This window comes from Rhincodon typus, chromosome 9 (assembly GCF_021869965.1).
Source record: "Rhincodon typus isolate 14 chromosome 9, sRhiTyp1.1, whole genome shotgun sequence".
NCBI lineage: Eukaryota > Metazoa > Chordata > Chondrichthyes > Orectolobiformes > Rhincodontidae > Rhincodon > Rhincodon typus.
In genome coordinates this window covers 16,011,958-16,039,057 of record NC_063340.1, presented here as the reverse complement: position 1 = coordinate 16,039,057, position 27,100 = coordinate 16,011,958, and the positions used below count along the sequence as shown (strand labels likewise).

Here is a 27,100-nt window from a genome sequence, read left to right as displayed (position 1 = left end):
TCAAACGTTAACTCTGATTTTCTCTTCACAGATGCTGCCAGACCTGCTGAGCTTTTCCAGCAAATTCTGTTTTTGCTCAGACCTTCGAGTATAGGAACAATGAAGGCAAGCATGCTAAATACCTCCTTAACCACCCTGCCTACATGTGATGCAGACTTCAAAGAATTATGAACTTGAACCTCTAAGTCTTTCTGTTCTACAACACTATCCAGGGTCCTACCATTAACTGAATAAGTCCTGTCCTCGCATTTTTAGTAAAACAAACAACACCTTGCATTTATCCAAATTAATCTCCATCTGCCACTCCTCAGTCCATTGACCCAGTTGATCATAATCTTTGTAGCCTTAGATAACCATCTTCGCTGTCCACTAGACAACCAACTTTGGTGATATCCACAAATGTACTCCTTTCCTCATTCATGGGACGAGGGTGTCGCTGGCTAGGCAGCATTTATTGCCCATCCTTAATTGCCCAGAGGGCTGTTTACAAGTCAGCCACACTGCTGTGGGTCTGGAGTCACATGTAGGCCAGACCAGGTAAGGATGGTAGTTTCCTTCCCTAAAGGACATTAGTGAACCCAATGGGTTCTTCCCAACAATCGACAATGGATTCATGGTCATTATTAGATTCTTAGTTCTAGATATTTATTGAATTCAAATTCCACCATTTTCCATGGTAGGATTCGAACCCTGGTCCCCAGAATGTTATCTGGGTCTCTGGATTAACAGTCCAGTGATTAATACCACTAGGCCATCGCCTCCTCTTATACTAACCATTCCTTCTATATTCTCATCTAAATCATTTACATAAATGACAAACAGAAGTGGTCCCAGCACCGATCCCTGTGAAACCCCTCTGCTAACAGGCCTCCAGTCTGAAAAGCAACCCTCCATCACCTGCTGTCTCATGCAGTTAAGTCAAGTTTGTATCAGTAGCCCCACTTCTGAAATAAAGCAATTTGGATCAAGTTATAAGACAGTATCCAAATGCATGTCTGTTTATTTTTGGGTGGGAAAAGTTACAACAAGCTGGGACAACTTTTTTTAAAAAAAAGTCTTTGAATTATTTGAGTTGCTACCAGCAGAATCCACTTCAAAATTGGTCTTGTTCAGTGCAATTCCTTGAACCAGGTATACGCACGTGATCTGTAATCTCAGAAGCACAAATTCCTGCTCTCCCTCCTGACTAACTTCTAAACCTTACACAACTGAATTATACCTGAGTGGATTGTCCCAGTCTCTTATGTGGGATCAGGATGGATTTTTCTCTGCACAGAGTTGTTTAAAACCTCAGAACCCATGACTGGGTGGGCCAGTGCCAGACTTGAGGACGATGTCTCTTGAGTGAAGATTTCCAAAAATTTTGAGAAATTTGATAAGGAAAGCTTAATAGGAAGTATTTTCAGAAGCCTTTCTTTCTAATACATTAAGCCTGACTGTGTCTCATTTTTTAAATTGCTCACATTAGTGAGAAATATAGTAAAGATGCTGCTTTTAAATTGTTTAGGTTTTTTTTGTTTCCCACCCCCCTTCCAACCCAAAACAAAGGCCGTGTCAAAGGTCGCCTTTCAGAATAAGCTGCTTAGTTGTAAATGAATTCAAGTTCCATGCCTGGTCCTCTTTGTAACCCAACCCATGACCTTGATTTGTGACGACATTAAAAGGACGGTTTCATTACTGCTTAGTAGTCGGTGAGATGGGAAGGACTGCAATGCAGAGCCTGTGTACTGAACTGGGAGCGGAGACTGGCGCACAGAGTTTAGTGTGCCCCTGAAGAGAATCTTTTATGAGGACTTGAATTGCTGCAGCGCATTGCTGTCTGTTGCAGTGCTTGTCAGATGAACTTGCAGTCGCAGTATGTGATTCCTGAGGGTGAGCAGGATTTCAGCTGGAAGGGTGTGGAGCTATTGCCGAAACCAGCATGGTCATTTTAAAGTATTAAATATAGTATTCGTAAAGTGTTTTCATCCAGGATTTCAAAATTTGCATCTCCTGACTGGAAAGATGTGAAGAAACTGCGTGGCAGGTAGGAAGGAAACTAGCCTGTCCCTATTTCTGAAGTTGTTGGCTAACACGAGACAATATAACGTGTGACATTTTTAGTATAAAATGCATTGTGTTCTTTACAGAAACTCTAGTTGTGGAACTGCACTGTACAAGTGCTGACTGTGTGTGCACTATGGAAGGTCTTGATTGCATTTTTCAGAGTGAGGTGTAGCCTTTTAAAAAGGTATCTCTGGGCCACACCCTTTTAGATGTATTAGCTAGACTGATTAAATCTGGAATTCTAACATAATTGTGTGCATGCACATGCTTTGTGTATTCAAATTTTCTTGTCTCATGCGCTTGCTCTCCCTTCTTCTGGGGAAGAAAGTCCTGTGTGGTTTAATCTTCTATTGATGTATGTATGTGTATATATGTATTTTATTTCCCTTGGCATTGCAACTTGGGAACAAAGAGAAGCAATCGGCAACGTTGTGTTTTCTGTATCTCTCCGCCCTGCTTAGTTGTTTTTATTTCAAAAATATACTTTATTCATAAAAAAATCTTTGTTTATATACATTGACACAAAAGCAGTTCAGTTCTGCACAGTTGCATATCAAGTAAACACACAAAATGTTTGAGTTTGACTATCCACCAAACCAAAGACCCCTCTCTTGCACATACAATATTAATATTTACATATATTTGACACGCTCTGCCCTGCTTCGTTTCTTGGACACAGAGGTGTACACCTACCTCACCCATAACTTCCAGCATCTGATATAATCCCAGGCTACAAGACTCATTAATGACATAATCCCCTCTCCCTCCCCGTCACTTCTTTTCCCCAACCCTGCCCTGCCCTGCCCCAGCTCCCTGATCTGTGCAGCACTGTCTTCAAGATTAATAGACAAGGTGATTATAATCTGCTTTTTACCCTCTTCTGGGACGGTGTTAATGTAAATGTTAATGAGATGGCAGTCTGAGAGTTAAGCTAAAGCATTACATATGCAGTAATTATTTCAGTGTTCTCCATGTACGTGGCAACAGGAGCAAGTGATTTAACCCACAATTTTGTGAAATCACAGCTGATCTGCGACTTGATTCCATTGACCTAAAGCAACTAAACCTGTTGGTTAATGAAAAGGTATCAATGTCTGATTTTTAAAATTTCAGTCACCCAGCAGTAATTGCTATTTCTGGAGGAGTTCCAAACTTCTTCCACCCCCTTTCTTTGTGTTTTATCAAAGTGTTTCCTAATTTCTGTTCCTGAAAGATAAGGCCCTGGTTTTTACCTGATGCCCCTTGTTCCAGACTCTCCAACTAGTAGAGAGAGCAGTTCTGTGTCTCACCCTACCCCACCCACATATATGTGTGCACATACACACATGTATCTCTGTCTCTTTCCTTTTTTCCTTTATTATGTATTAAATTTTAATCATCCCTTAACTTAATTTCCAGGGAATGTAACCTTTTTTTGGTTTGTGTAATTTTCCCTTGTGTGATTCTGATAAATCCTATCAGTGCACTGTCTCCAAGACTATTGTATGCTTCCTATGGTGTGGCTCCCAGAACAGGCCCAACTTGTACCTGTTTACGTTCTAATCATCGAGATGTAAAGGCTAGCGTTCTGATACATGTTTTTTGATTATTTTCTGTAAGCTGTTTAATGGGATTTTAATCTATATTCCAGGTCTCCTTTGTACCTTACTGCCTAGTTTATCACCATTCAGTGAATTCCCTGTTTAAAATGTCTCCATCTTCATGTAACCAACAAGTTTGTACATGGCTTTCTATCTCCTCCTAACACCACAGAACTAGATAAGAATATTTAAACACCTCTGTCTCCATTTGTGACTTGTGGTAATGGACTCCTCATCTAGAGTCCAGCAGAGACCACCCAGCATTCCAGATGGGAATGACCAGGCACATCCAGTCTTTCCAACCCTACAAAGCTCCTGTTAGTAATTATCTGTGACCTGTGCCACAGTTAGGAGAGCTGTCCCACAGACTAGTAAAGTAACAGCCTGCCTTAGTCATTCTCTCTCATTCAGACCCCTCGATGTCCCAGCACCCACCATCAAAATGCCTGGGTAGGTGTTGTGCCCCTGGCAGGACTGATTCCTCGGGCAGTAGTAGCACAGTGGTATACCATTGGGAAGGAGCTGTCCTAGCCAGAGAACCCTTACATTGCATTAAACTTTGCCAAGTCATTAGGTCAAACATGGGTAAGGGTACCTTGTATTGATTACCACCTAGTGACCACCTGCCCCTCAAAGATTAGTTGTCTTTCAAGAAGCAGAGTGGTAAGTCCATCACCCAAAATGTCTCAGTGCTACTACTGACTGACTCAGACTCTGAATGGATGGAGCTACCAGGTCCATTGGAGTAGATGGTGAGGTAAAACCCTACTTGCCTTGATCCTCACCAACTACCTGCTGCATCTGTTGATTGATGACAGTATCGATAGGAGTGACCACCATACTGTTGTTGTGGAGGCATCTCCTACGTTTTGAGGATGTCCTCCATTGTGTTGTCACTACCAGGGTGCTAAATGGGATGGATTTTTCAAAACCGATCCAGCAGCTCCAAACTAGGCTGAGTTGTGGACATCAGCTGAAATGTGTTGAACCACAATCTGTAATCTCCTAGTTTGACATATGCCTTACTCTACCATCACCAGCAAGCCAGGCTGGTTGTTTTGGAGGGTATGCCGGGAGTAGCCTCAGGTGTGTTTAAAATGAGGTATTACCCTAGTGAAGCTACAACTCGGGGCAACTTGCATGCCAAACATTGTGAGCAACATGCAATAGACTGAGCTAAACAATCCCACAAGGAACAGAGCAGATCAAAGCTCTGCAGTCTTGCCATATCCAGTTATGAATGGTGGTGGACAATTGAACAACGCGGTCGGGGGGGGGCGGGGGAAGAGGCTCCACAAATTTCCCCATCTTCCATGATGGGGAGCCCAGTATGCCTTTACAAAAGGTAAGGCTGAGCCTACTTCAACCAAATGGTCGATTCATCTCCGCCTCCTCCCTGAGCTCCTCAGCATCACAGCCAATTCTGTTTACTCCACAGGATATTGACAAATGTCTGAAGGTACTGGATGCATTAAAGGTTTCAGGTCCTGATAGCTTTCAAGCAAGAGTACTGAAGACATGCTTCAGAACTAGCCATGCCTGAAGCCAACTGTTCCAGTACACCTCCCAAACCTATCTACCCAACATTGAGGCTAGGCAATTTTCCAATGTCTTCTCCGCAGAAAGTATGACAAACCTGACCCAGCCAAATAACCACCCCATCAGTTTGTACTCTCCCATGCATCAGCAAAGTTATGAAATTGTAATCACCAGAGCTATCAGGCAGCAATAGCCTGCTCACTGACGCTGTGAGTTCTCCCAGAGCTGCCTGACTCCTAATTTCTTTACACCCTCCAAACATGCACCAAACAGCCAAAGTCCAGATGTGAGAGACAGTATTATTGACATCAAGGCAGCATTTTACCAAGTGTCATGAAGGAGCCCTTGCAAAACGGGCATGGGGTGAACTCTCCACTGGTTAGTGTTATAATGATGGTTGTTATTTTTGGAGGTCCATCAGTTCAGTCTGGGGCCATCACTGCAGGAGTTCCTTAAGGTAGTCTTGGACCCAACCGTCTTTGACTTCAAGGACCATAATGTCAGTGGGGAAGTTTTGTACAATCCATGTTCAGCACCATTCTTGACTCGATCAATACTGAAACAGTCCTTGTCCATATGCAGCTAGATCTAGACAACTTCCAGGATTGGGCTGATGAGTGGCAAGTAACATTTGCACATCACAAGTGCCAGACAATGATGACATTCAATATTGTTACCATTACTGAGTCTCCTGCTATCAACATCCTGTGGGCTGCCATCAATCAGACTGAACTAAGCAGGTTGGATCTGGTAATTCTTAGAGTAATTCATCACCTGACTTTCTAAAGCCTGTACACCACCTATAAGGCATGTCAGGCGTGTGATGGAATATTCTCTCTCCTTCCTTGGATGAGTGCAGCTGCAACAATACTCCTGGCTCAACAAGATCTAGGACGAAGCAGCTTATTTGGTTGGTATCCCATCCACTGCTTGAAACATCCATTGTTTCCACTGCTAGCAGAGTGGCAGCAATGTGTACCATCTACAAGATGCACCACAGCAACTCACTAAGGCCTTTTCTGACAGAACCTTCCAAACTTGCACTGCCTACGCAAAGGCAATGGCAGCAGATATATGGGAACACCCATCCACCTGCAAGTTTCCTTCCAAACCACTCACCATCCAGACTCTGAAATATATTGCGATTCCTTCGCTGTTGGATCGGAACCTTTGTACCACGCTTCCTACCCCACAGATTGTAGCCATTTAAGGTAATTTGCAGAGCCAGTTAAATACCGGTAATAAGTGATAGCTTAGCCATCCGCACCCAAATCCATTTTTCAAATGAAATAAAACAGTGAGGTTGTAGACATCGCCCTGCTGGGTAACATCAGTGCGCCTCTGGTGAAGCGTTAATGTTCTGTCCCACTTGTTATTTGTACGCCTCGGTTGGCTGGGGTGGTTGACATTATTCCCGGTATTACTTCTGGTTCTGTTTCTCAGTGGTATCCAGCAAACAGAGGCATATAAATAACAAGTGGGACAGAACACTGATACTTCACCAGATGTGCACTGAGGATGTTACCTAGCAGGGTGACAAAACCTTTGCAATGAAACCCAACAGTTTGGCGAGCGTGTCTACAACGTCATCCACAACCTGAGCTATGGATCTTCTCAAACTTTAAAACTAAAATGGTGGCAACATTTAAAAGGAACTTGGATTCGTTGTGACTTATTTCTTCAAAGAGTCATCTTACTATGTTTTTTGTTAAAAAAAAATTTCATTTTAAATGTTTAGATAGCATTTGGTATTTCTATAATGTTCAATATAAATGAAGCACAATTTCTTCCTTCCAGACTGAGCTCTTGCTTTCTGGTTTTGACAAATGTTAACGTTTTGCTGTCAAAAGTTGAAAATAATCCTTAAATTTATTAATAACTTGTACTCTCCATTTGTTTTATAGCTGTACCTTATTTACTAAAAGTTAGGTTAGTCCCTGACACACACTTTTTTAAAGAAAACTATTCCGTCCCTCACCTCTAATCAGACCTTAAACTCTTATTAGCTCTTAATTTGTTTAATTATTTCTCTGCTCACTCCCTGGGGTGCCTGGTGTGCTGATGTTTTCCTGTATTGTAAGTAATGATGCAGAGTAAATATTCAACATGTTTACCTCTTCACTTTTTTGTTGATTAATGCCACTCCATTTTCAAGGGTACCATACGCTTCTGACTAGCCTCACTTTTTGGCAATGCAATGGTATATTCCTTTTTGTTGTTTTTGATATTCCTTAAGTTAGTGTTCATATTCTCTTTCTGGAGTATTTTTGGCAAACAGGACTTCCTTGTCCCTTAGTGTAAACTGGTTCTTACTTACTCAAATTGTTTAATGTCTCCCACTGAGCTGTCGTTAGGCCCATTTGATTTGTCCAATTTATTGTTAACAAGAAATCCAATCGCTTTAAAGTGAGCACCAGGCAACAGGAGACTCTCTCCTGTCTAGCCTGGTGCTTCTATTGAAAATGGAATACTCTGACATTATGGACCAGACCAAACCTCCTCAAACTGTTCAGAAGATGGTTTAGACCCTAACGTTTTCTTATTTTATAGGTAAATATGATGTGTTGCATTCCAGATGCAATTTGATCAGTCAAACTGCTGGACTTAAAGCAAAAACTGTTATTCATCCACTAGTTAAAATGCAACAAAAGAAAGGAGGAGTTGGAATAATTTTATTGTAAAACAGAATAATAGATATAGTAACTACTACTAATTAACTGTTCCAACATAGTAACATCCCATAAACACACCCTTGGCAAAAAGGCAAATTCAGAAAACAGATTGTTTCATGTGCAGCACCATTAGCAGGCAGAGAACTCCCAGCTTTTGGCTGTAACTGAGAGGAAAAGAATAGCTTCCACTTCTTCAAAACCCTCCAAAAGCAACTGCTATTGAAAACGTAAACTCAAAATCCAGGTTCTGTGGTTGGGAGCTTGACCGCCACCATTCAAGCTGCTTCTATTATTCCAACCTTTTTAAACAAAAACACACCCAAAGTTTCATAAGTTGTTCATCTTATAGACTGCTTGGCACCTGTCCCTTTAAAATGTCTCCTCAAAAAAACCAGGACAAAATAACCTCGCACACCACAACATGCTGTGCTCATTCCAACATTTTTTAATAAATGTGGACGTTGGAAACCTGAAATAAAATGCTAGAGAAACTGTTTTGACACTGTCTGTGGAAAGAGAAACGGTAAATATTTGGGTCTAGTTTGACTCTTCAGAACTAATAGTCTTGTAAATGTTGCTGGGTATTGCCACAGCTACTGAAGTTGTGTACAAGCTAAAATACATCCATGCCTTGCATGTGTTGAAATCCTTTCATAGGTTCTCCCTTCCATTATCACTCAATTTCTCCAGCCCTACACCGTCTAAAACTCTGCACACACCCCACTCCCTTTACATTGCCACTGGCAGCCATACCTTAAGCCATCTAGGTCCTTAGTTTTGAAATCTTTCTTTTTTTCAACCTTTTTAAAATCATCTTCCTATTTGTCTTTTTCAGCTTAACATTAACTTATTGTCTGTTTACAACCGGTTATAAATTTACCTTCAGAGACCTTGGTGTTTAAAGGTGCTATCTAAATGCAAGATTGGATGTGGATGTGCTGCTGTCAATATTAGATTGATCTTTTGTCTGTAAATAATCAATACTATTGGGATTTGTTATCAAAAAAAGCTATGTACATTACTGTTATAGTCATTGCTGTAACTGAAATGGTTGAAATTGCGAATGGCTTTTCAAAAGGCATTTGAAATACCACAACAAACTTTTTTCCGCAGAATTAAAACTTATATGATTAAGCTGATATTGCATAACTGGGGAAAGGATAGAAAGCTGAGGCACAGCGGTGAATGGTTTTCAGATTGGAGAGAGGTGTACCATGTTCCTATGGGTGGAGATTGAACTCAGTTATTTTTGATATGTGTAATGATCTGGACTTGTGTGCAGGGATATAATTTCAAGGTTTGTAGTTGGCCCAACTCCAATGTAGTTAAGTGGGGGAGTCAATAACAATGGATTTCGGTGCATTGACTGGTAAAATGGGCAAACCTGTGACAGATGGGATTCATTTGGAAGATTGAAGAGAGATGGTATGAATTCAGGTGTACCTTTCCAAGAGTTGCATGAACCGCAAGACGTATAGGAGTCTACGCAAGTCTTTGACACTGGCTGTCAGAGCAAATAGGATCCTGGTTTTAGAAGGTTTAGGTTGAGGACTAAAGCAAGGAAGTTATGGTAAACACTTAAAAAGATTTAGGCCTCAGACTGAGTGCTGTGGACACGGCCTCAGGAAGGTCTTTGAGGCTCTGGAGAGGTGTAGAGAAGAAAGAGGAGAGAATGGGACCAAGGCTGAGAGACTTCAGCCATTCAGAGGTTGGGCTTTTTCCTTTGGAGCAAGGGAAGGTGGGATGAGATTTTGACAGAGGAGCTCAAAATCATGAATAATATGGATAGCGTAAGTTGAGTGTGATGGAAGAGTCGGTGATCAGAGGACAGATTTAGGGATAGTGGAAGCAAATTCAGTAGCAACTTTGCAAAGACAATTGGATAAAGAGTTGCTGAGTTGTAGGGAATGTGAAGGGGAGTGAGACTAATCCAGGAGATACAATTGACATCACTTTTGTATCCTTCCATAATTCGTGTCAGCAGCTTTAATGTAGCACAACTAAAGGAGACTCTGAGGCCAGAGTTTGTGCAGCAAGGTAGAAGATGCTAGGGTATTCTAAGTAACTAAAGGATCACTTTCCTGTGGCTGGTGCCTGGAGGGGAGACCAGCATTAGCCAAGCAGGGTGGTGAGGTTTATGGGATCTTGCTGGGCAAGGGTCTAAGGAAAGTCTTGAAGAGGAGGGTAGGCAATGTAAAATTGCTGCACTGGGTCACAAGGTATTGATAGAGGGGACTACTGTTTGGAGTATAGGAGCACCGGGACTCTGTAAATGAATGGTGGAACCCAATTTGGGAATATGACGGTGCTGGGGTGACCAGCAATTAGATGGAGCTTCCAGGTTGAGAGTTCCTTTTTAGGTATGCCTGCTTCTGGCACACCCTTCTGCATTTTCCATTGAAGCAGTGTTGATCTTTTGGCTTGGGGGTAATGGTTAAATGGGGAGTATGCTGGGCTGAGATTGCAGATTGTGTTTGGGGTATGATTCAGTGGAAAATGGCTCATAGTGTAACACTGGTTCCTCGTCTTGAGTTACTAGATCTGTTTGAAGTTCATCCTGTTTAGCACAGTGCCGGTGCCACACAACGTGATAGAATGTGAAGGCGGGACTTTGTCTGCAGAAGGACCGTGCGGTGGTTGCTCTTACTGATTTTGTTGTGAACAGATACATCTGTTGCTGGCGTATTGAAGGTGGGGTCAAGTATGTTTTTGCCTCCCTCACCACCGGTCTCAGATCCAGTCTAGGAGCTATATCCTTTATGACCAACCAGCTCAATCAGTGGTGCTGCTTCTGAGCCACTCTTGGTGGTAGATGTTGAAATCCCCCACCCAGAGTACATTCTGCAGCCTAGCAACCCTTGGTGCTTCCACCGAGTATTGGTTCATCAGCTGCTGGGGAAGTTCTGGAGGGGTTGGAAGCAAGGGATTGGCAGTGGTATATGGTAATCAGCATGAGGTTTCTGTGCCCATGTGTGACCTGATGCCATGTCTTAAGGCATCTGGGGTCTATATTGAAGACTCGCAGGGCCACTCTCTCCATTGTTGCCTCACTGCTGGGCCTGTCCTGCCAGGGATGGTGATAGTGGTGTCTGGGATGTTTGTCTGTCAGGAATGATTTCTAGTATGACTGTCATGCTGTTGCTGGACTAGTCTATGAGAAAGCTCTCCCATTTTTGGCAGTAGCCCTCTGAAATTCCCCGACTTGACAGAACTGCATTTGCCATTTTCAGTGCATAGATCGATACCAGCTAATCTGACTTTGTCGCTGTGTCAACAACTGCTGGCTTGTTCAGCTATTGCGAAGGCCTGTTGAGAATCCACCTCATTGCTGTGGTCCCAAGGCAAAATGTTCCCGTCTCTCTCTCCTCTCTCTCTCTCTCGCAGACGATGGTGGAAACAACATTTTTTGATGTTTTTAAGACAGAGGTGGATAAATTGTTGGTAAGCTCGGGGTGAAAGGTCATCAGGGATAGGTGGGAATGTGATTTTTGAGGTTGCAGGCTACAGGGTTCAAAATGGCTTACTCGTACTACCTTGGGTATATGAGTGTGAATCTTGATGGATACTGTTGCAATTGGGATTGGAAGAGAACGAAGTCCATTTTAGTAGAGTTAACATTTTGGGTCCGGTATTCTGAGGAAGGGTCACTGACCTGAAACGTTAACTCTGATTTTTTTTTTTCCTTCATAGATGCTGTCAGACCTGCTGAGCTTTTCCAGCAACTTCTGTTTTTGCTGTTGATTTATAGCAACCGCAGTTCTTTCGGTTTCCATCTTCGTAGAGCTCTACTTGCTTGGGGTAATGAAATCTGGAAAAGCTGGCTCTCAGCCAGCAAAAAATTGGTGAGATTGAATCTCAAATTTAGCTGGAAGCAGTAAAATATTTAAACAATTTTTTAATCAGAGTGAAATGTCTTGTTCTACGTTAAACAAGAATTTGGAGGCAGTTCAGATTCAAGGCTGATAATTGCAGCTTAAATCTTAATAGGATGGTTTGGTTTGAGAAAGTGTTGGCTCCTTGTTTCTTCCTTTGTTAAATTTTGAGTCTGATTCAGTGTCAAGAGACTCACCTTTTTTTTTAATCTTTCTATTTGCAGTTGAACCACCAAGCATAACGCAAGAGGAGGAACCAGTGGAAATGGATCTTGAACAGAAGGAAACTCTTCCCGCCAAAACCAAGGATGAGGAGCCAAGAGATTCCCAGGAAGATGCCAGTCCTCCTGTCGAAATTGGAGAGGAGGCACAGGCTGGTGAGATTGGCTTCAAGAAGGTCTTCAAATTTGTGGGCTGCAAGTTCACAGTGAAGAAAGAGAACCCGGTGAAGCTGGAACCTGTGCAGTTGCTGACCGTGAAAAAGGATGAAGATGGTGAGGCAGACGGTGAATCCAAGCAAGAAATGGGAGGATTGAAAAATGGCGACCTAAGTCCAGCTGCTCATGAAGCGGAGGGAAGTCCACCTGAAGTTCTCACCCCTGGAGAAACGGAAGAGTCCACCGACCAAGTGGAGCCAAAACCCACTGTTGCTGAGGAGCCAGTGGAATCTGTCGTCAGTCCAGTCGAGAGTCCTGCTATGGACTCTCCGCTGAAGAGATTTTTTAGACAAGGCTTTTTCTCTGTGTTGCGAAGGAAACCAAGCTTCAAGAAGGCTAAAGATGAGCCCCTGGTTGTTGGGGAGAAGCCCGAAGTGAACGGGGAGCAAGTTGTTGCCGCTGGAAACGTTAATGGTGAGGAAGGTGATCGTGGACCTTCAAAGGAGCCTTCTGCGTTGCCAAAAGACGCTGAAATCTTGGGTGCCCACCTGGTGGAAGAAAGGGAGAGAGACGATGACTTCGAGGACCTCTCTGTGGAACTAGCCAAAGTCAGGGAGGCAGAAGAAAGGCTGATGGGGGAAGGCAGCGTGTCCGCGGTAGACGACAGGCAGCCTTGCCCCGAAATGAAGATGGCCGCCCCAGCCTTGGAGATGGGTCAGGCGGCCCAGCTAACAGTGCAGAGCCCATCAGCTGAGAGACCGGTGAAGCCAGAATTTGCCCCTGTCGAAGTCTCAGCAGAGCTTCAAGCAGGACAGACTGACGTAGGCCCGGATCGAACACAGGTCAAGGCCCCGGAGCCTATAGTGGGTGAGGCGGAGCTCCTGTCTTCCCAAGAAAAGGCCAAGCTGCAGGGCAGCCCCCTGAAGAAACTCTTCACCAGCAGCAGCATCAAAAAGCTGTCTGGGAAGAAACCAAAAGCCGCTAAGGGGGAGTCCAAACCGGGAGATGACGACGAGGAGGCACGACTTCAGTCCTCCACTGAATCGGAGGGCAGTCCTGACGGCCAGAAGGCAGACACTCCTCCTTTAACTTCCCCTGAAGACGTGGATGGGACAGTCCCTGCGGAGACTGCGGAAGCCACCAATCTTGAGGTGGAGGGAATGAACGAAGCTGCCGACGGGGAGAGGAAGAAAGAGAGCATCACTGCGTGGGCTTCATTTAAAAAGTTAGTGACGTCAAAGAAGCGCCCCAAAGTACTGTCCGAGAACGACCGAGAGGACGAGCAGACCGAAAAAGTGAAGGGGGTGGCTGCCTCTTCCAACGAGAGTGCCAGCGCTGTCCCGGCTGAGCTTCAAGAAGAAGCGAAACTAAACGCTGAGGACCTGAGTTTGGAGCGCAGCACTGAGGATCCCAAAAAGAAAGCAGACGCCCCCGTATCCTGGGAGGCGCTGATCTGTGTCGGTTCCTCCAAAAAGAGAGCGAGGAAGTTGTCCGACTCGGAGGCCCCACAGCTGGACGAGGAGCTCCAAAGGTCACCTGAGGGGGTCGCCCAAGTGCTGGATGGTGCTGAGGAACTGAGAGCCAGCGTTCCGCAGGATACGGATCAGGACCAAGGCAGGACATCTCCGGAAGGTGCTGTGAGCAGCCCGGTGGAGGGGGACGTGTCTGACGGCGCTGTCTCCACATGGGAGTCCTTTAAGAGGTTGGTCACCTCAAGGCGCAAGTCCAAATCCAAGCTCGAAGACCGTGCAGACGAATCTGTCACCGTTGTCGCCGCTGCCGAAGTTGCTGTCCCCGAGACCGAGCAACAGGCCAAGGAGGAGTCATGGGCTTCTCTGAAAAAGCTGATTCCAGGCCGAAGGAAGAAGAGGTCCGATGCCAAGGCTGACCAGCCTCCGGCAGAGGACGTCGGAAAAGAGACCAAACAGGCAGAGATGGGAGTGAGCAAGGGTGATGAAGAGTCTGATACACCAGCAGTAGTTCCCCTTTCTGAATACGATGCTGTCGAAGAGGAGAGAGCAGCTAAGGAGCAGCAGCTGACAGTAGGCATGAATGCTGTCCACAAGGACGATGTTCTAACCAAGTCGGGAGCTCCAGCTGAAGGTGGGGAACTGAGTGCCGGACAAGCCGTTACCATGGACCGGGGAGCTTTAGAGAGCATCAAAAGCAGCATTGATGAGAGATCGCCGTCGTGGATATCAACTGCAGTCTCAGACATCATTGAGAAGAGGGTTGAAGACGAAGGAAAAATAGTTGAAGAAATCGTGGAAGCGAGGGGACAAGCGGAGCACGGCGATGCTGCTTCGTTGGCAGAACAGGCCAGAACAATCTGTCCCAATGAGATTGCCAAAGAGGCCCCGGTGAGCTCCGAGGTTGCCGTGGCACTGGAGTACCCGGCTGAGGAGTCCCTCACCGAGGAGACTGCTGAGATGGTGTCAGCCGTCTCGCAGTTGACGGAGACCCCGGTGACGACGGCAGAAAGCACCCCTGTGCCAGACGATGAGGTCACGGTAACCAGGCAAACCCACGAGGTGCTGCAGGAGGCAGCTGAAAGGGTGAAGCTGTCAGCCAGGCCACTTGCTCCCCCCCGCAAAGCTGCGGCTGCCCCAGAGATTCCAGGCAGCGAACGAGATTCCACGGAAAAAGTACAAGAGGAGGCGGTCGAGACCTTGAGTGAAACTGAGATGTCGGAGCCTGCTGGGAAAGGAGAAACTGGAAAATCTGACGCTCCCTCTGCCTCTGAAGGCACTATCCAGGTGGCAGATAACGAAATTCCGCAGCTTGAGAGGCTCGAGCAAACAAAATGTGAAACGATAGAGGTTTCTGCTGCTCAAAGCATTGAGTCTGAAACGATTCCTCCACCAGAAAAGTTTGGAGAACCCTTGAGTTTGGTGCACCAAACTCATGTGGAAACTGTCTGCGAGGCTGAAACGGGAATATCTGAACCCGGGGTGAAGGTGGTAATGGACCAAACGGAGACTGGACTTGAAGAGACCTTGAAAGTCAGTCAAGCAGAGGATGTTCTAAAGACACAAGCTCCACTTGAAAAACCCAAAGCTGCTCAGACAAGCTGTAGGGAAAAGGTTCTGACAGAAGATGAAGAACCTATCAAAGCTGTTACTGCAGAAGTTCCTGGGAAGCTAGAAGTCGAGCAACTTGCTGAATGTGGAGACGTCACTGATGGAATTCCAACAGAATCTGCTGAGAAGGCCATATTGGAGCAAACAGCAATTGCAGAAGTTGCTCATCAGATGGCTGTGGGAAATGTTGAGGCTGTTTCTGAAGAGACTATTGGAAACTCTCATGAGATTGTTGAGGAGGTGGGAACAGAAGAGCGTGTGATTGAATGCAGAGAGACTCTAGCCAGTACGAAGGAGGCTGAGCTGGTTTCTGAACAGAGCACGAAAATCATTCCAGTAAATGTGGAAATGAATGCAGCTGCGGCTGGAGTTTGTGAAGAAAGCATTGGAGTTACTCCAGTGGTAACGGTGACCGAGTTGTGCAGCAAGGAGACGGTGCAAATGGGCCCAGATGTGAGAGTTTCTCAGGTTGGCCTCAGTGAGGAGACCATTGAAGTCACTCCGGTAGTAACAGTGATGCACGTTGTACCAAGTGAAGAAACTGTTAAAGATGCCTCCGATGTGGAAGTGACTGAGGCTGGACTTTGTGAAGAGACTAAGCAGACCACTCCTGTAGTAGAAATGACAGAGGTTCTACCTGGTGAACAGACTACTGACAAAATCAGTCCAGAAATGACAGCGGCGGTGTGTACTGAACAGACTGATGCCAGTCCAGTTGCCTTGGTGACGGAGACGGTACGCGGTGAAGAGACGGACGGTGCCACTCCGGTTGCCACTGTGACGGAGACGGGACGCGGTGAAGAGGCGGACGGTGCCACTCCGGTTGCCGTGGTGACGGAGACAGTACGTGGTGAAGGGGCGATTACAAAACAGGAAGAGATTGTACATACGATGGTAACAAATGATAAAATAGTACAGGAGCAAATCAAGACTGTGCAGAAGGTGGTTGATGCTCATGACCCTGTGGTATCTATTGCGGAGGATGTGGGAACTGAAATGAGTGGGGCTGTGTGTAAAGAGATGATGTCCATTGTTTCAAGAGTTAGGGAGCAGGGAACAAAGGAACAAATAGTTGAAATGCTGACTTCACCAAAGGAAGTTCTACAGCAAGAGTCAAATATTGCAGAACTATCCAAAGAAACGATTCAGACCTCCGTAACTGAGAGAACAGTAATTGAGGTTGTGAAGAACATGGAAACAGAAGTAGGTGGTAAATTTGAAGTTGCACATCTTGAGGGTGCTGTCAAGGAAACCCATGTTGAGCTTCAAAGCGAAACTGGTGTAATTGAATTAACACAGGTAGGAAGGGAAGTGGACCAATATCTAACTAAAGAGGAGCCGGAGCCAGACCCCACCGTGGCCATGCTATCCAAAGAGAAATTTGAAGTTTTGCCGGACAGACCAATTGGAAAAACTGATACCATGGAGCTTGCAGCAACTGAGGTGGTTGAGTCAGAAGCCAAAGAACATGAAACACAAGTAAGTTGTGTTACTGGCAAGCCTCCGAGCATAGCAACTGGAGAGGCCGTAGATACAAATGAGAACATAAGTCTCCAACAAGAGTCTCCAACGGTTGAACTTGTGCAGAAGGTGGGAGATGAGCTGTCTGCTGTGGAAAAAGACCAACCAACACCAGAAGTTGAATTCGAGTCTGCGCACACAGATGGTGAACTAGTCCAAGATGTCCAATTGGATGGAGAAGATGTAGTTGTACCCAAACAATGTGAAGCCTCTGAAAAGGCTGATGAGGCACAAAAAGGGGATGGTGTGGAGTTGGCTAATGGAGCAACTGAAAAACACCTAAGCAAGTTGGAGTCTCCTGGAGAGTTGCCCTCCTCAGAAGCTTCAGCTGAAGGATGCACAGAAGAGCCTAAACTGGAAGTAGTTCCTGAATCTGAAGGTGTAACTTTGGGAAGTGAGGTAAAATTACACTCTGGTTCTATTGATGAATTTCAAACTGTGCAAAGCGAGACTGTGACCTTAACAACGGAGCCTTCTGTAGCTGAGAGTTCAGAGTCCCGTGAAGTGGCTTTCCCTGTGACCGCAGCTGCTGTAGAAGAGCAGGTCATTGCAGAGACTGTAGGATCAGTGGTGACGCAGCTTCCAGAGCTGAGAGCTGTAGATCAGCTTATCCCGGCAGCTGAACCTGACGTTATTGTACACGGACCTGTAGTAGAAACTGCGGCTGCCATTGTGGAGGTAGCGATAGATGCAGCGGCTGGCACCTTGGCAGACTCTGCTGTGGAAAGTGAAGTAGACTCAACTGTTGATGGGCAAAAGCAACAGAGCTCCAGCACTGAGCAGCTAGTAGCTGGCCTGGTTAATCACAGAACTGAAGGAGCAGAACAGAAATTGGTGTTCTTCGAAATGGAGACTGATGTAGAAGTCAGTCAAACAAGGACAATGGAACAGTCAAGTACCATGATAGCTGAGGATCCAATGAAGGGTGTCATAAAGTCAACTGAAAGAACAGAGGAACAAGTAGATCCTGTTTCTTCTGAACAGGATAAAGACAGTGAAAAGATGTATAAAGATGCAGAAGAAAAGATGCCAGAAGTACAAATGATCTCAACAGAAGGAAAGGATGATGAAATTGTTGATCAGAGTGCGCAAACCCAAGACAGCAAGGGCACTGAAGCTTTAGAGCATGAAGTAGTGGTAATTCATTCAACCGAGATGGTATCTGAGGAAACTATTGAAGGTGACCAGAAACCACTTGAGACTGAAGATATGGCATCAGTGGAAATGGAGAGAGAAACTAACGAGTCTGTAATATTGCCTGATGGATCAAAAGTGACTGAAGTAGAATGTTGCCAATCATTAAAAAGCCCTGAAGGAAGACCACCATCTCTAGAACTGACTGAGGAAAAAGGCCAATCTGTGAAAGCCAGTCAACAGGATGAAAAACAAACATCAATACAAGATGTCCAAGATCAATTGATGCTCACTGCTGAAGAGAAACAAACACCAAAAGTTGCAGATGAGAAGTTGGAGAGTGATGTGATGGAATCCATTGATCACAAAAATGATAAAGAATCTGATAAAAAACAGACGATTGAAGCAGTTGAAAAGCAAGAGAGTCAAGAAATGCAAATTGGACACCAAATGGATCAGTCCTCTACTTTAGAAAGTGTAAAGGCTGCAACAGAGCAAACAACATCCTGAAGCAGGTATTGATTTTTAAAAAGGTACCTCTTACGTCAGGTCCATTTTTTTTTTTTTGCTGCAAATGAATTTCTCTCCTTTTGCCCACCATGTTCTGTTGTAATTTGAAAATATTAGAATGAAATCAATTTAAGCTCAATTTCAAGTTTCCTGTCCAACTAAAAATTCATCATCTCGACATAACAGAATTTGAAACAGACTAATCAGGACAAAGTGATTTAAAATTGAAAAAAACTTGCATAAATTTTTTTTCCTCTTTCCCATTCCTAGGATGTTCCAAAACACATTTGGTAACCAGTTACCATCAGATCATTAAAAAAAAAAAAAAAAATAGGAATGGGGCAGGCTGTTTGGCCCCTCACCTGCTGTGCCATTCAAAAGGCTGATCCAACACTCCTCACGTCTGCTCCCCTGCCCTTTGCCCAAACCCTTGATTTTCCCTCCAGTGATCAAGAATCAGTTAGTACATTTATAGATCATACGCATTCATCTAAGAGAACAAATGCGCTATTTTCTTTTAAAGCTGAAACATACCCTTTCCTCAATGGTGCACTGGAATTTGAGCCTGGATTATGTCCTCTGATTGGTAGAATGGGACTTGAAGCCTCCATTTTTGTGGAGACTGTTGCCACTCTACTATTTTGACACTTCATTCTTGTCTCTAACCTTTAATATGGTGAATTCTGAGCATGAGAGAGTTTAGTGGTTTGAAAGTTATTCAGACTGCATGTTGTCGTACCTGCTGATAGTGATTGTTTGTTTGATTTTTAGCAGTGATGTTTGAGCAATGATGCTTAGACAAGAGAATGTGGAAATGCCATTAAAACTGATGCTCTAATGTTTGTTTCAAACTCCACGTTTTCTGTGGAACAATGGAAAAGGCCTTTCATCGCACAGTACACTTACAAGATCTCCTTTTCTGTTGAGCATAGCAACTGTTCTGCTGGGCCACTGAAATTTTGATTATTGATAAATGTGAAAAACATGGACCTTTTTTGTAGCTGAGAGTTTGGAACCCAGTAGCAATCTTTGCTATGACTGCAGTAAGTCACTACAATGACTGTAGGATCCCCAGTGAGACAGCTTTCAGAGTTTCAATATTTTGGCTTGCTCTTAGCAGCTGTTCACAGGTGGGACCAAATGCAGTTGTAATTGTATTTGTAAAACAAAAGTGTAAGTAGGAATCTCTTACTGTGCTTCCTGGTTATTTTGGTAAATGGAAGTAGGAACACATCTCAGCCTGTGCTCCCATGGGCGAATGTGCGAAAATATCAGTGAGTGAAATGTTTACGTATTGTATTAATAATGTAAACCAGACCACGTATGATATACTGTTTCCACCTCCCCCACCCACCTGTGCCCAATCTCCAAAACCATTAGAGGTACCCCCTCATTTGCTTGGGTCCCATAAGTACATATTCACGACTGCATATGTGAAAATGCATATAAACCTCAACTATTTAACTCCTTTAATCCAGGGACAGAGGCTGAATATTATGCTGTTATAAACAGCACTGACTCCTTATGGATCAGTGATTACAGCTGATCTTCCGGGTGCCACGGATTGAGTTAGTCAGCAATTAGTGTTAGAAACAGAATCTCTGGCAGTGATTGAACCCTTGACCTCTGCCTCAGAGTTGTGTTGCTGATTGAGAATCAAACTGGCAAAAATGCTCCCTGGAAGTCTCATTGTTCAAGTTCCATGCCAAATGGTGTAGGTGGCCATTAACTTGCAAACTTTTTGACCTGTAGTAAGTGGATAAACCTCATTTGATTTCTATTTTAACTGAGTCCTTAATAGTTAATCTGGGTCTTCCTCCACTGTCAACCTCTTGTTCTGCTAAATCCTTTGAATGATTAGGCACTCTGACCCTAGTGCATGTCCAAAACATGTTGTCTTTTTGATATTGTTTTAAAGTTTTCTTGGGTCCTATTCAGTAATTCTTCATTAGTTCTTTTTTCCACCTGGTTTACCATGAGCCTTTTTCAACATCACTTTTCAGAGTTGTTGACTTTCTTCCTCTTTTGCCAATGTTCCAAACTTTACATTGATAGTTCATTGCTAACCAAACACACATTAGTACACAAATTCTTGTTTCAAGCTGATGTTTCTTGAGGTTTGTTTTAGACAATAGGATGTTACTGTGCTTCCTGGAAATATTTAGTAAATGGAAGTTAGAACATAATTTTATTATGTTACATTCTGGAATGTCCTTGCTCTTTATCTTTCTTTTATCAAATGCTTCCATTTAACTACAAGGTAAGTAGAGGTGGTTTTGCACTTCAGTTGCTCTACGACTTTTTAAAAGAAAAGGTTACATTTAATGTTCATTTATCCGCTACAAAGCCATGAAGCGTGCCTGAAATCTGATTTGATTTCCTCTCTAATTGCAACTCCTTAAGGTTCTGTGCTTGACCTTTTTTGCTGCTTGCTCACCTAGGTTGAATACTCAATATATTTTGCCTTCTATTGCATTAGTTTTGTTGGTAGAATGACAAAAACACTCAGATCTTCAGGGATAAAGCTAGTGTTGTTTCTTGATGGTTCTTCAGCTGTTCTGTTGCTTCATTCATCTTTTGTTATTTCATCCAGTCCTGACGGTTATCAGGCCAAGATCCCCTTTTCCCTTCTCAATCTCTGGTCTGCCTTTATTTTTGTTCGAAGTCCTCAAACATTGTTATGCGATTTTTTTTTTTTTTTTTTTTTTTTTTTCTCTTTGTTTACTCAATCTTTCCCTGATTTTTGACCTTTTCCGTGAGAATCAAACGATCCGGTTCTCAAACATCCACTTGAGCTACAAATTGTAGCCTTTCCTAAAATTTAAGTTGGTGAATTGCTTTAGGCTTCCAAGTTTTTCATTGTCACATTGAAATGCATTTGTCATTCTGCCAGCTTCCATTCTGCGTACATTTTTTTTTTCTTTGCTTTCTGTTGGGTTCTGAAATTTTCTTAACTCCATGTTTGCTTGAACACTTCATTTTGTAGAAACCTTCACTTTTTTTGTACTTTCCATGAAACTTGCTGTTCTGTGTTCAAGGAGGTTTTAATAACTTAATTGATTCCTCTGCCAGCAGCATTGAAAAGTGATTACTTACATCCACTCTGCTCCTTTTTTAATAACAAAGTCTTCCCATCATCTGAGAACCAGCTTTCATTTTGTTTTACTCTGACATAAATTGTGGTAACCACTGACATGACAGTGCTGTCACAGTCGACATCTGTGTATTATTTTGACTGGTCAGTGGAATTTCTGAAGTGTTTTTATTGTGTTAGGTGATCTAATTCATTTGGCTGTCCAGAAATTCCACAAAACAACTTTGCCTGGGGTGATATTTAAACTGTAGTTTCTGTCATAACTTGTCTGCTCCGGTGCCAACATTACCTTGCATATAAGAACTTGCATGTTACCTTTCCCCAAGAAATCCCATGACCGTGCTGATATCGCAAACTGCAGTGTTGTCTAGCTTGACCTAACTCATGATGGCTTCGGGATCCTCAGCAGCTGCACTTTGAATTATGCAATTATATGCTTAATTCAATAATTCTCAATTCTCAAGATGCAGCTGCTATTTTGACAAAGAGAATTCTCCCAAAAATAGCTCAGTATCCTTAACAGGTTTGCAATATTTGTGACGAAAAGCCACTGATGTTTTTTTTCATGTTTCTCTCCAGTTGAATAGATAAGGACTTCATTGTGCTAATCCTTCTCTCTTCCAGTCCATCTTCAAAACCTAAGCAATTCATTCCTTAAATTCTGTTTTCTGCTCCAGGCTTGATGTTCTAATGCTCCAAGTAGCAGTTCTTCTGGCATTAGTTTTTCTTTGTTTTTGGAGCCTTTTAAGAAACAGTTGCAAGATAAAGAATTGGTAGTTCATGGATATCCCCATTCATGCTGATTTGAGAATTGTTTATATTGACCATATTTGACGAGGGAAAGAGGTTTAATGAGGTGTTTCTTGTTGCCATCCTTGTCTGTTTGAAGAGATCACTCTACTTGGAGGATCTCTTACCTCTCACCAGCCAACTGTTGAGCTTGTAGTGCCATGATCTTCCAGATCTGCCACTGGTCATGACTTGTAATCCTGAGACTGTTTAGGTACTATCAGCAGGACATGGGACTCTCGACCACACTGTGGGGAGTGAGGTGTCATTCAGCTACTCCTGCTATATTAAGTTGTCTCGGCTACCAAGAGATTTCCCCTCCCTGAACAATTCATACTGATACTATGGTGCATCTTTCCAACTTCAGATTTTGAAATCATACTGTTTCCAAATCTCAGGATGCCTTTATTTTGGTTTCGTAATTTTTTTTAAGAAGCTTTATCAGATATTTGTGACTCAGAATTTAAATTGATAAAAGGTGAGCAGCAACAATTTATACTTCCTTATAAGCAATTAGCCATAGTTCACCCACACAGGACCACAAGTATTTCTCTTGAGAGACAATTGGTTTTACATTGAGCATTGCTCCATGTTAAATGTGGCACAAGGTGAGGAACCAGGTTTGATTGGGATTTAACCTGCATTGTTGATGTAATTCTGCAGTACACACTAGCCATTGAGCCAACTCAACTAACCTATACCCCCATTCATTGTTTAACGTAATTTTATTTTTGTGTGCACTTGCAGAGCTCCAAACACTCGTGAAATACAGAATGTGAAGGCAAAGAGGCTATAGGAATATCGCACAACGCTACTGTGATGAGACCAAGTACCCCTGTTGATTGACAATCCCAAATCAATTTGCAAGCTATATCTACACAGTTATTTAAATATATCTTGCTTTTAGCCTGATGTCCTGATGATAAACATAATGCTTATTTTGAGGCAACGCCCTTGCCTGCTTTCTTCAAATAATGTGTAACACAATGGTGTCTGAATATTTGAAGGAAGGGGTATTTGCTCAAAAATCTAGAGATGTTTCTTTGTATCATCAGATTGCTTCTATTTTAATGTGAAATTTAATTCTAATATCTTAAATATAATGTCTTGTTCATTAAGGCTATCACTTTTTTTCAAAAGATTTGGATTGGGATAACCGAATTAACTTTAGTTGTCCAGGAGCTGGTTCTTAATGTTTGATAAAGGATTGCAGTGGTGACAGCTTTGAGTGAAACAGGTCTATAGAAATGGCAGCTACAACAAGCTACACTTGATGGTATTTCATGATTTGTTTTGCCTGTTTTTACCTTGCAAGTAGATTGAAATTGACCTCACCCAGGTCATTTAGAATATCGAAGTGGACTCAAAGTTCTGGCAAAGCTGATCTCCATTCTGAGGACTAACTAAAGATTTGAAGTCAACCTTATGGAGTAAAGGTAACTTCAGTGCATTGTGCAAGGTTGAACCATGCAAAATTCACCAAAGCCTAGATCCTGGACTGTTGCAAGTGTTCCAGAGGATGAAACGTGACCATCGTTTGGTTAATGCCTTTAGCCGGTTGGGTGACTGGGGCCAGCTTGATGAAACTGAAGTGTTCGTTAATGAAGGTGCATTAAATTGGGTTACTAGTTGAGGTTTGTTTGGACTTCCATAATGATCTCCAAGATGTGCCTTGCTATTGCATACAATTAATGTTCAAATGCCATTAATGTTCCTGTCTAGATGTTTTTGGCCTATTTGTGACCCACCTCACCATTCCATCCCAACATGTTTCTTACTAAACTCCAGCATTTAAACAATGTTCAAGCTGATTTTATTCAGGTTACCCTGTTCAGCATATTTCCTCCCCCACCCATCCAATTAATAAACCAACACCCTAGCCTGTAACACTCACTGTACAGTTCCTGTCTTGTTAATGTAATTTACAGTAAATGAAGTTAGAAATGGTAACTACTGTAGACTTGTGTACTGCATGAATTTAACTTGAGCAGGATCTATGACCGAGAGACTGATGTTACTCTCATTAACACTGCTGTGCTTTTATAACTGAATGTGAAATTGACATTTGTATAAATTGTATTTGCTGTGTATCTAAGCCATATTGGAATAATTAAAACACAACTTCTACAAATAAAGTAATATTAGCATTAATTTCCATGTGTTTTCCTTTGTGGGATGGGACACTGCTATGGGATTGAATGTTAAATGACATTCATGAGGTAGAAAATTAGTCCACTGCTCTGATCAATTTTATAATTTTAGAAAAGACTACTTACTCCTCTAATAGTCCTCCTCTTGGCCACTCCCTCTAGCTTTCTCAAGTTTTGTTTTTTCAAATGAATTCAATTTCTTTTTGAATGTTACTGTGGAATCAGATTTTACTGTACTTACTTTCAGATAATGCTACTTTCACAGAAAGAGACATGTCCACAAACTCTGGACCAAACCATCCAAGTTTTGCTCTGTCAAAACCACCTTAAAATATTTTCCTCACACCTGTGCTAGAATGGCATCCAGCCCTCTGTTGAATAAGAGATTGTGTGGCATGGATGTTTACACATTCACGTTTGTCCCCATGTTCTTTGATCTTTCTGCCTCGTGTCCTAAACACAGTTGATAATTTAGTCAGTGTAGTAATGTAGTGGAGGTTTGGTTTTCCTGATGAGAACCACAGACCCATCTCCATGATTAGATGCACAAGTCAATGTCTATTCCAGTTCAGCACAAATTAAGTGTGAGGCTTTGCTGTTTGAATTGGCTACTAAGCCCCCATTGCATTGCTGGGTTCTTTGAGGCACTGATGCCTTTGAAGGTGCGTCAAAATGTTGAAAGGCTTTCAGCACTGCCACCTTCTAATGCTCCACACAGCCACCCACCACTATTCCAAAGCCTGCATTCAACTATGTTGGCTGCCCTCTACTGAGGGGAACAAACCCCTTAAGTGGACATTGTTCAGCTTTCCTGCAACCTCCTTTCACTTGATTAGCTACTACTCACCTCAAAACACAGCATTATGGGGACATTAAATGTCACACTTCAACATGGCCATCTTTAACCTGATATGGTACCATGGTCACGTGAGTTCCTTACTCTGTAATGAAGACTCCTGCTCAAGGCAACTGGAGCTATTGGCTGTAGGTTTACTTTCAAGATCCTGAAATTAGGAGGGACATTTAGCTATAGGTGTAACCCTTCATTTGTTTGGTCAATGAAAATACCCATAGAGTGCCCATAGTATATAACATTTAGAAGCACTAATAGGTCAGTGAGTACAGAAACGTATCACTTCAAGACTATAATTTAGTCACTAAACCTAAAGACTGAGCCATTGTGGTAGACGGATAAACCTTGTTTCTAACATTCTCCACTAAGAAAAGTTTTAAAAAAATTTTTTCACCCTGGCTGTACACTTGATATAAAAAAGTGTTGATAGATGGGGTAGAAGTGATTAAACAAAAGGGATCATTATGGTGAAAGCTATAAAAGTGTATAAACAGCAGCTGAGAAAGGACAATGAATCAGTACTCCTTCCTGTTGTTCAGTGCTTTCTCTAAGCATTGTTCATGGCAAGGGTCTAAAATGTAGGGTGGAGCGAGAACTAACAAGAGGGAAGATGTACTTGACCCCACCCTTACTAAATCTACCAGAAACAGATGCATCTGTCCATGACAGTATTGCTAAGTGTGACCATTGCACAGCCCTTGCGGAGACGAAGTCCTGCTTTCACATTCACACCCACCATAGTGCCACAAACACACAATCACTTAAATGGGAGCAACTTAAAACAAATCTAACATCTCAAGATAATGGCTCACAGTGCCTCATGGATGCCCTAACAGCAGAATTTTATTCCACTATAATCTGCAACCTCACAGCCTGACGTATCCCATACTCAGCCATTACCATCAAGCCAGGGGACCACCCCTGAATCAACAGAGTGCAGGAGGGCATGGTATGAGCATACCTAAAAATGAAGTGTCAACCTGGCAAAGCTACAAAATAGGACTACTTGCATGCCAAACAGCATAAGAAGCAAGTGATGAAGCTAAACAATCCCACAACCAATGGATCAGATGTAAGTTCTGCCATCCTGCCACATCACGAATGGTGGTGGGCAAATTGAACAACTCGGTGGAGGAGGCAGCAGCTCCACAAATATCCCCACTCGTAATGACGGAAGAAACCAACACATTAGTACAAAAGAAAGGGCCGAGTCGTTTTTGATCTTCAGTAATTTCAGTCAGAAGTGTCAAGTGGATGGTTCGATCTCGGCCTTCTCCATTGGTCCCCAACATCATAGATGACGAACTTTAGCTAATTCAATTCACTGCACGTGATAGCAAGAAATGGTTGCAGGCACTGGCTACTGCAAATGCTATGGGTCCTCAACATTCTGCTAACGCACTTGACGACTTGTACTCTTGAACTTGCCTCTCCGTGAGCTAAGCTGTTCCAGTACAGTTGAAACATGGCATCTACCAACAGTGTGGAAAATTGCCTAGGTATGTCCTATACACGAAAGTTAGGACAAATTCAACCTGGACAAGTGCCGCCCTATTAGTCTACTCTTGATCATCAGTGAAGTCCTGGAGGGGGTCATCAACAGTGCCATCAAGTATAACCTGCTCATTGACAGTTTCCATTCCACGAGGACCACTCGGCTCCTGAACTCATTATAGCCTTGATTCAAACATGGACAAAAGCACTTAATTCTAGTGTTGAGTTGAGAGTAAAAGCCCCTGACATCAAGGAGCTCCAGCAGACTGGAATCACTAGGACTCAGGGCAAATGCTCCACTGGCTGGAGTCATACTTAGCTCATAGGAAGATGGCCGTGGTTGTTGGAGATCAGTTCCTCAGGCTAGTGTCCTAGGCCCAAGCATATTC

The 27,100-nt window shown here is 43.2% G+C and overlaps 1 protein-coding gene across 3 annotated transcripts in view; it reads left to right on the top strand.

Annotated features, from left to right (window-relative positions):
• The window catches only part of LOC109916498 (A-kinase anchor protein 12), a 93,569-nt gene extending 69,204 nt beyond the window's left edge, over positions 1–24,365 (top strand). For all 3 annotated transcript variants that reach the window (XM_048601275.1, XM_048601274.1, XM_048601276.1), the window contains 2 exons: positions 11,934–18,336; positions 22,962–24,365. In XM_048601275.1, the coding sequence (XP_048457232.1) occupies positions 11,934–18,331 (6,398 nt within the window). In that variant the 3' untranslated portion in view covers positions 18,332–18,336; positions 22,962–24,365. The remainder of the gene's footprint in view (positions 1–11,933; positions 18,337–22,961) is intronic.
• Positions 24,366–27,100: the final 2,735 nt, after the last annotated feature.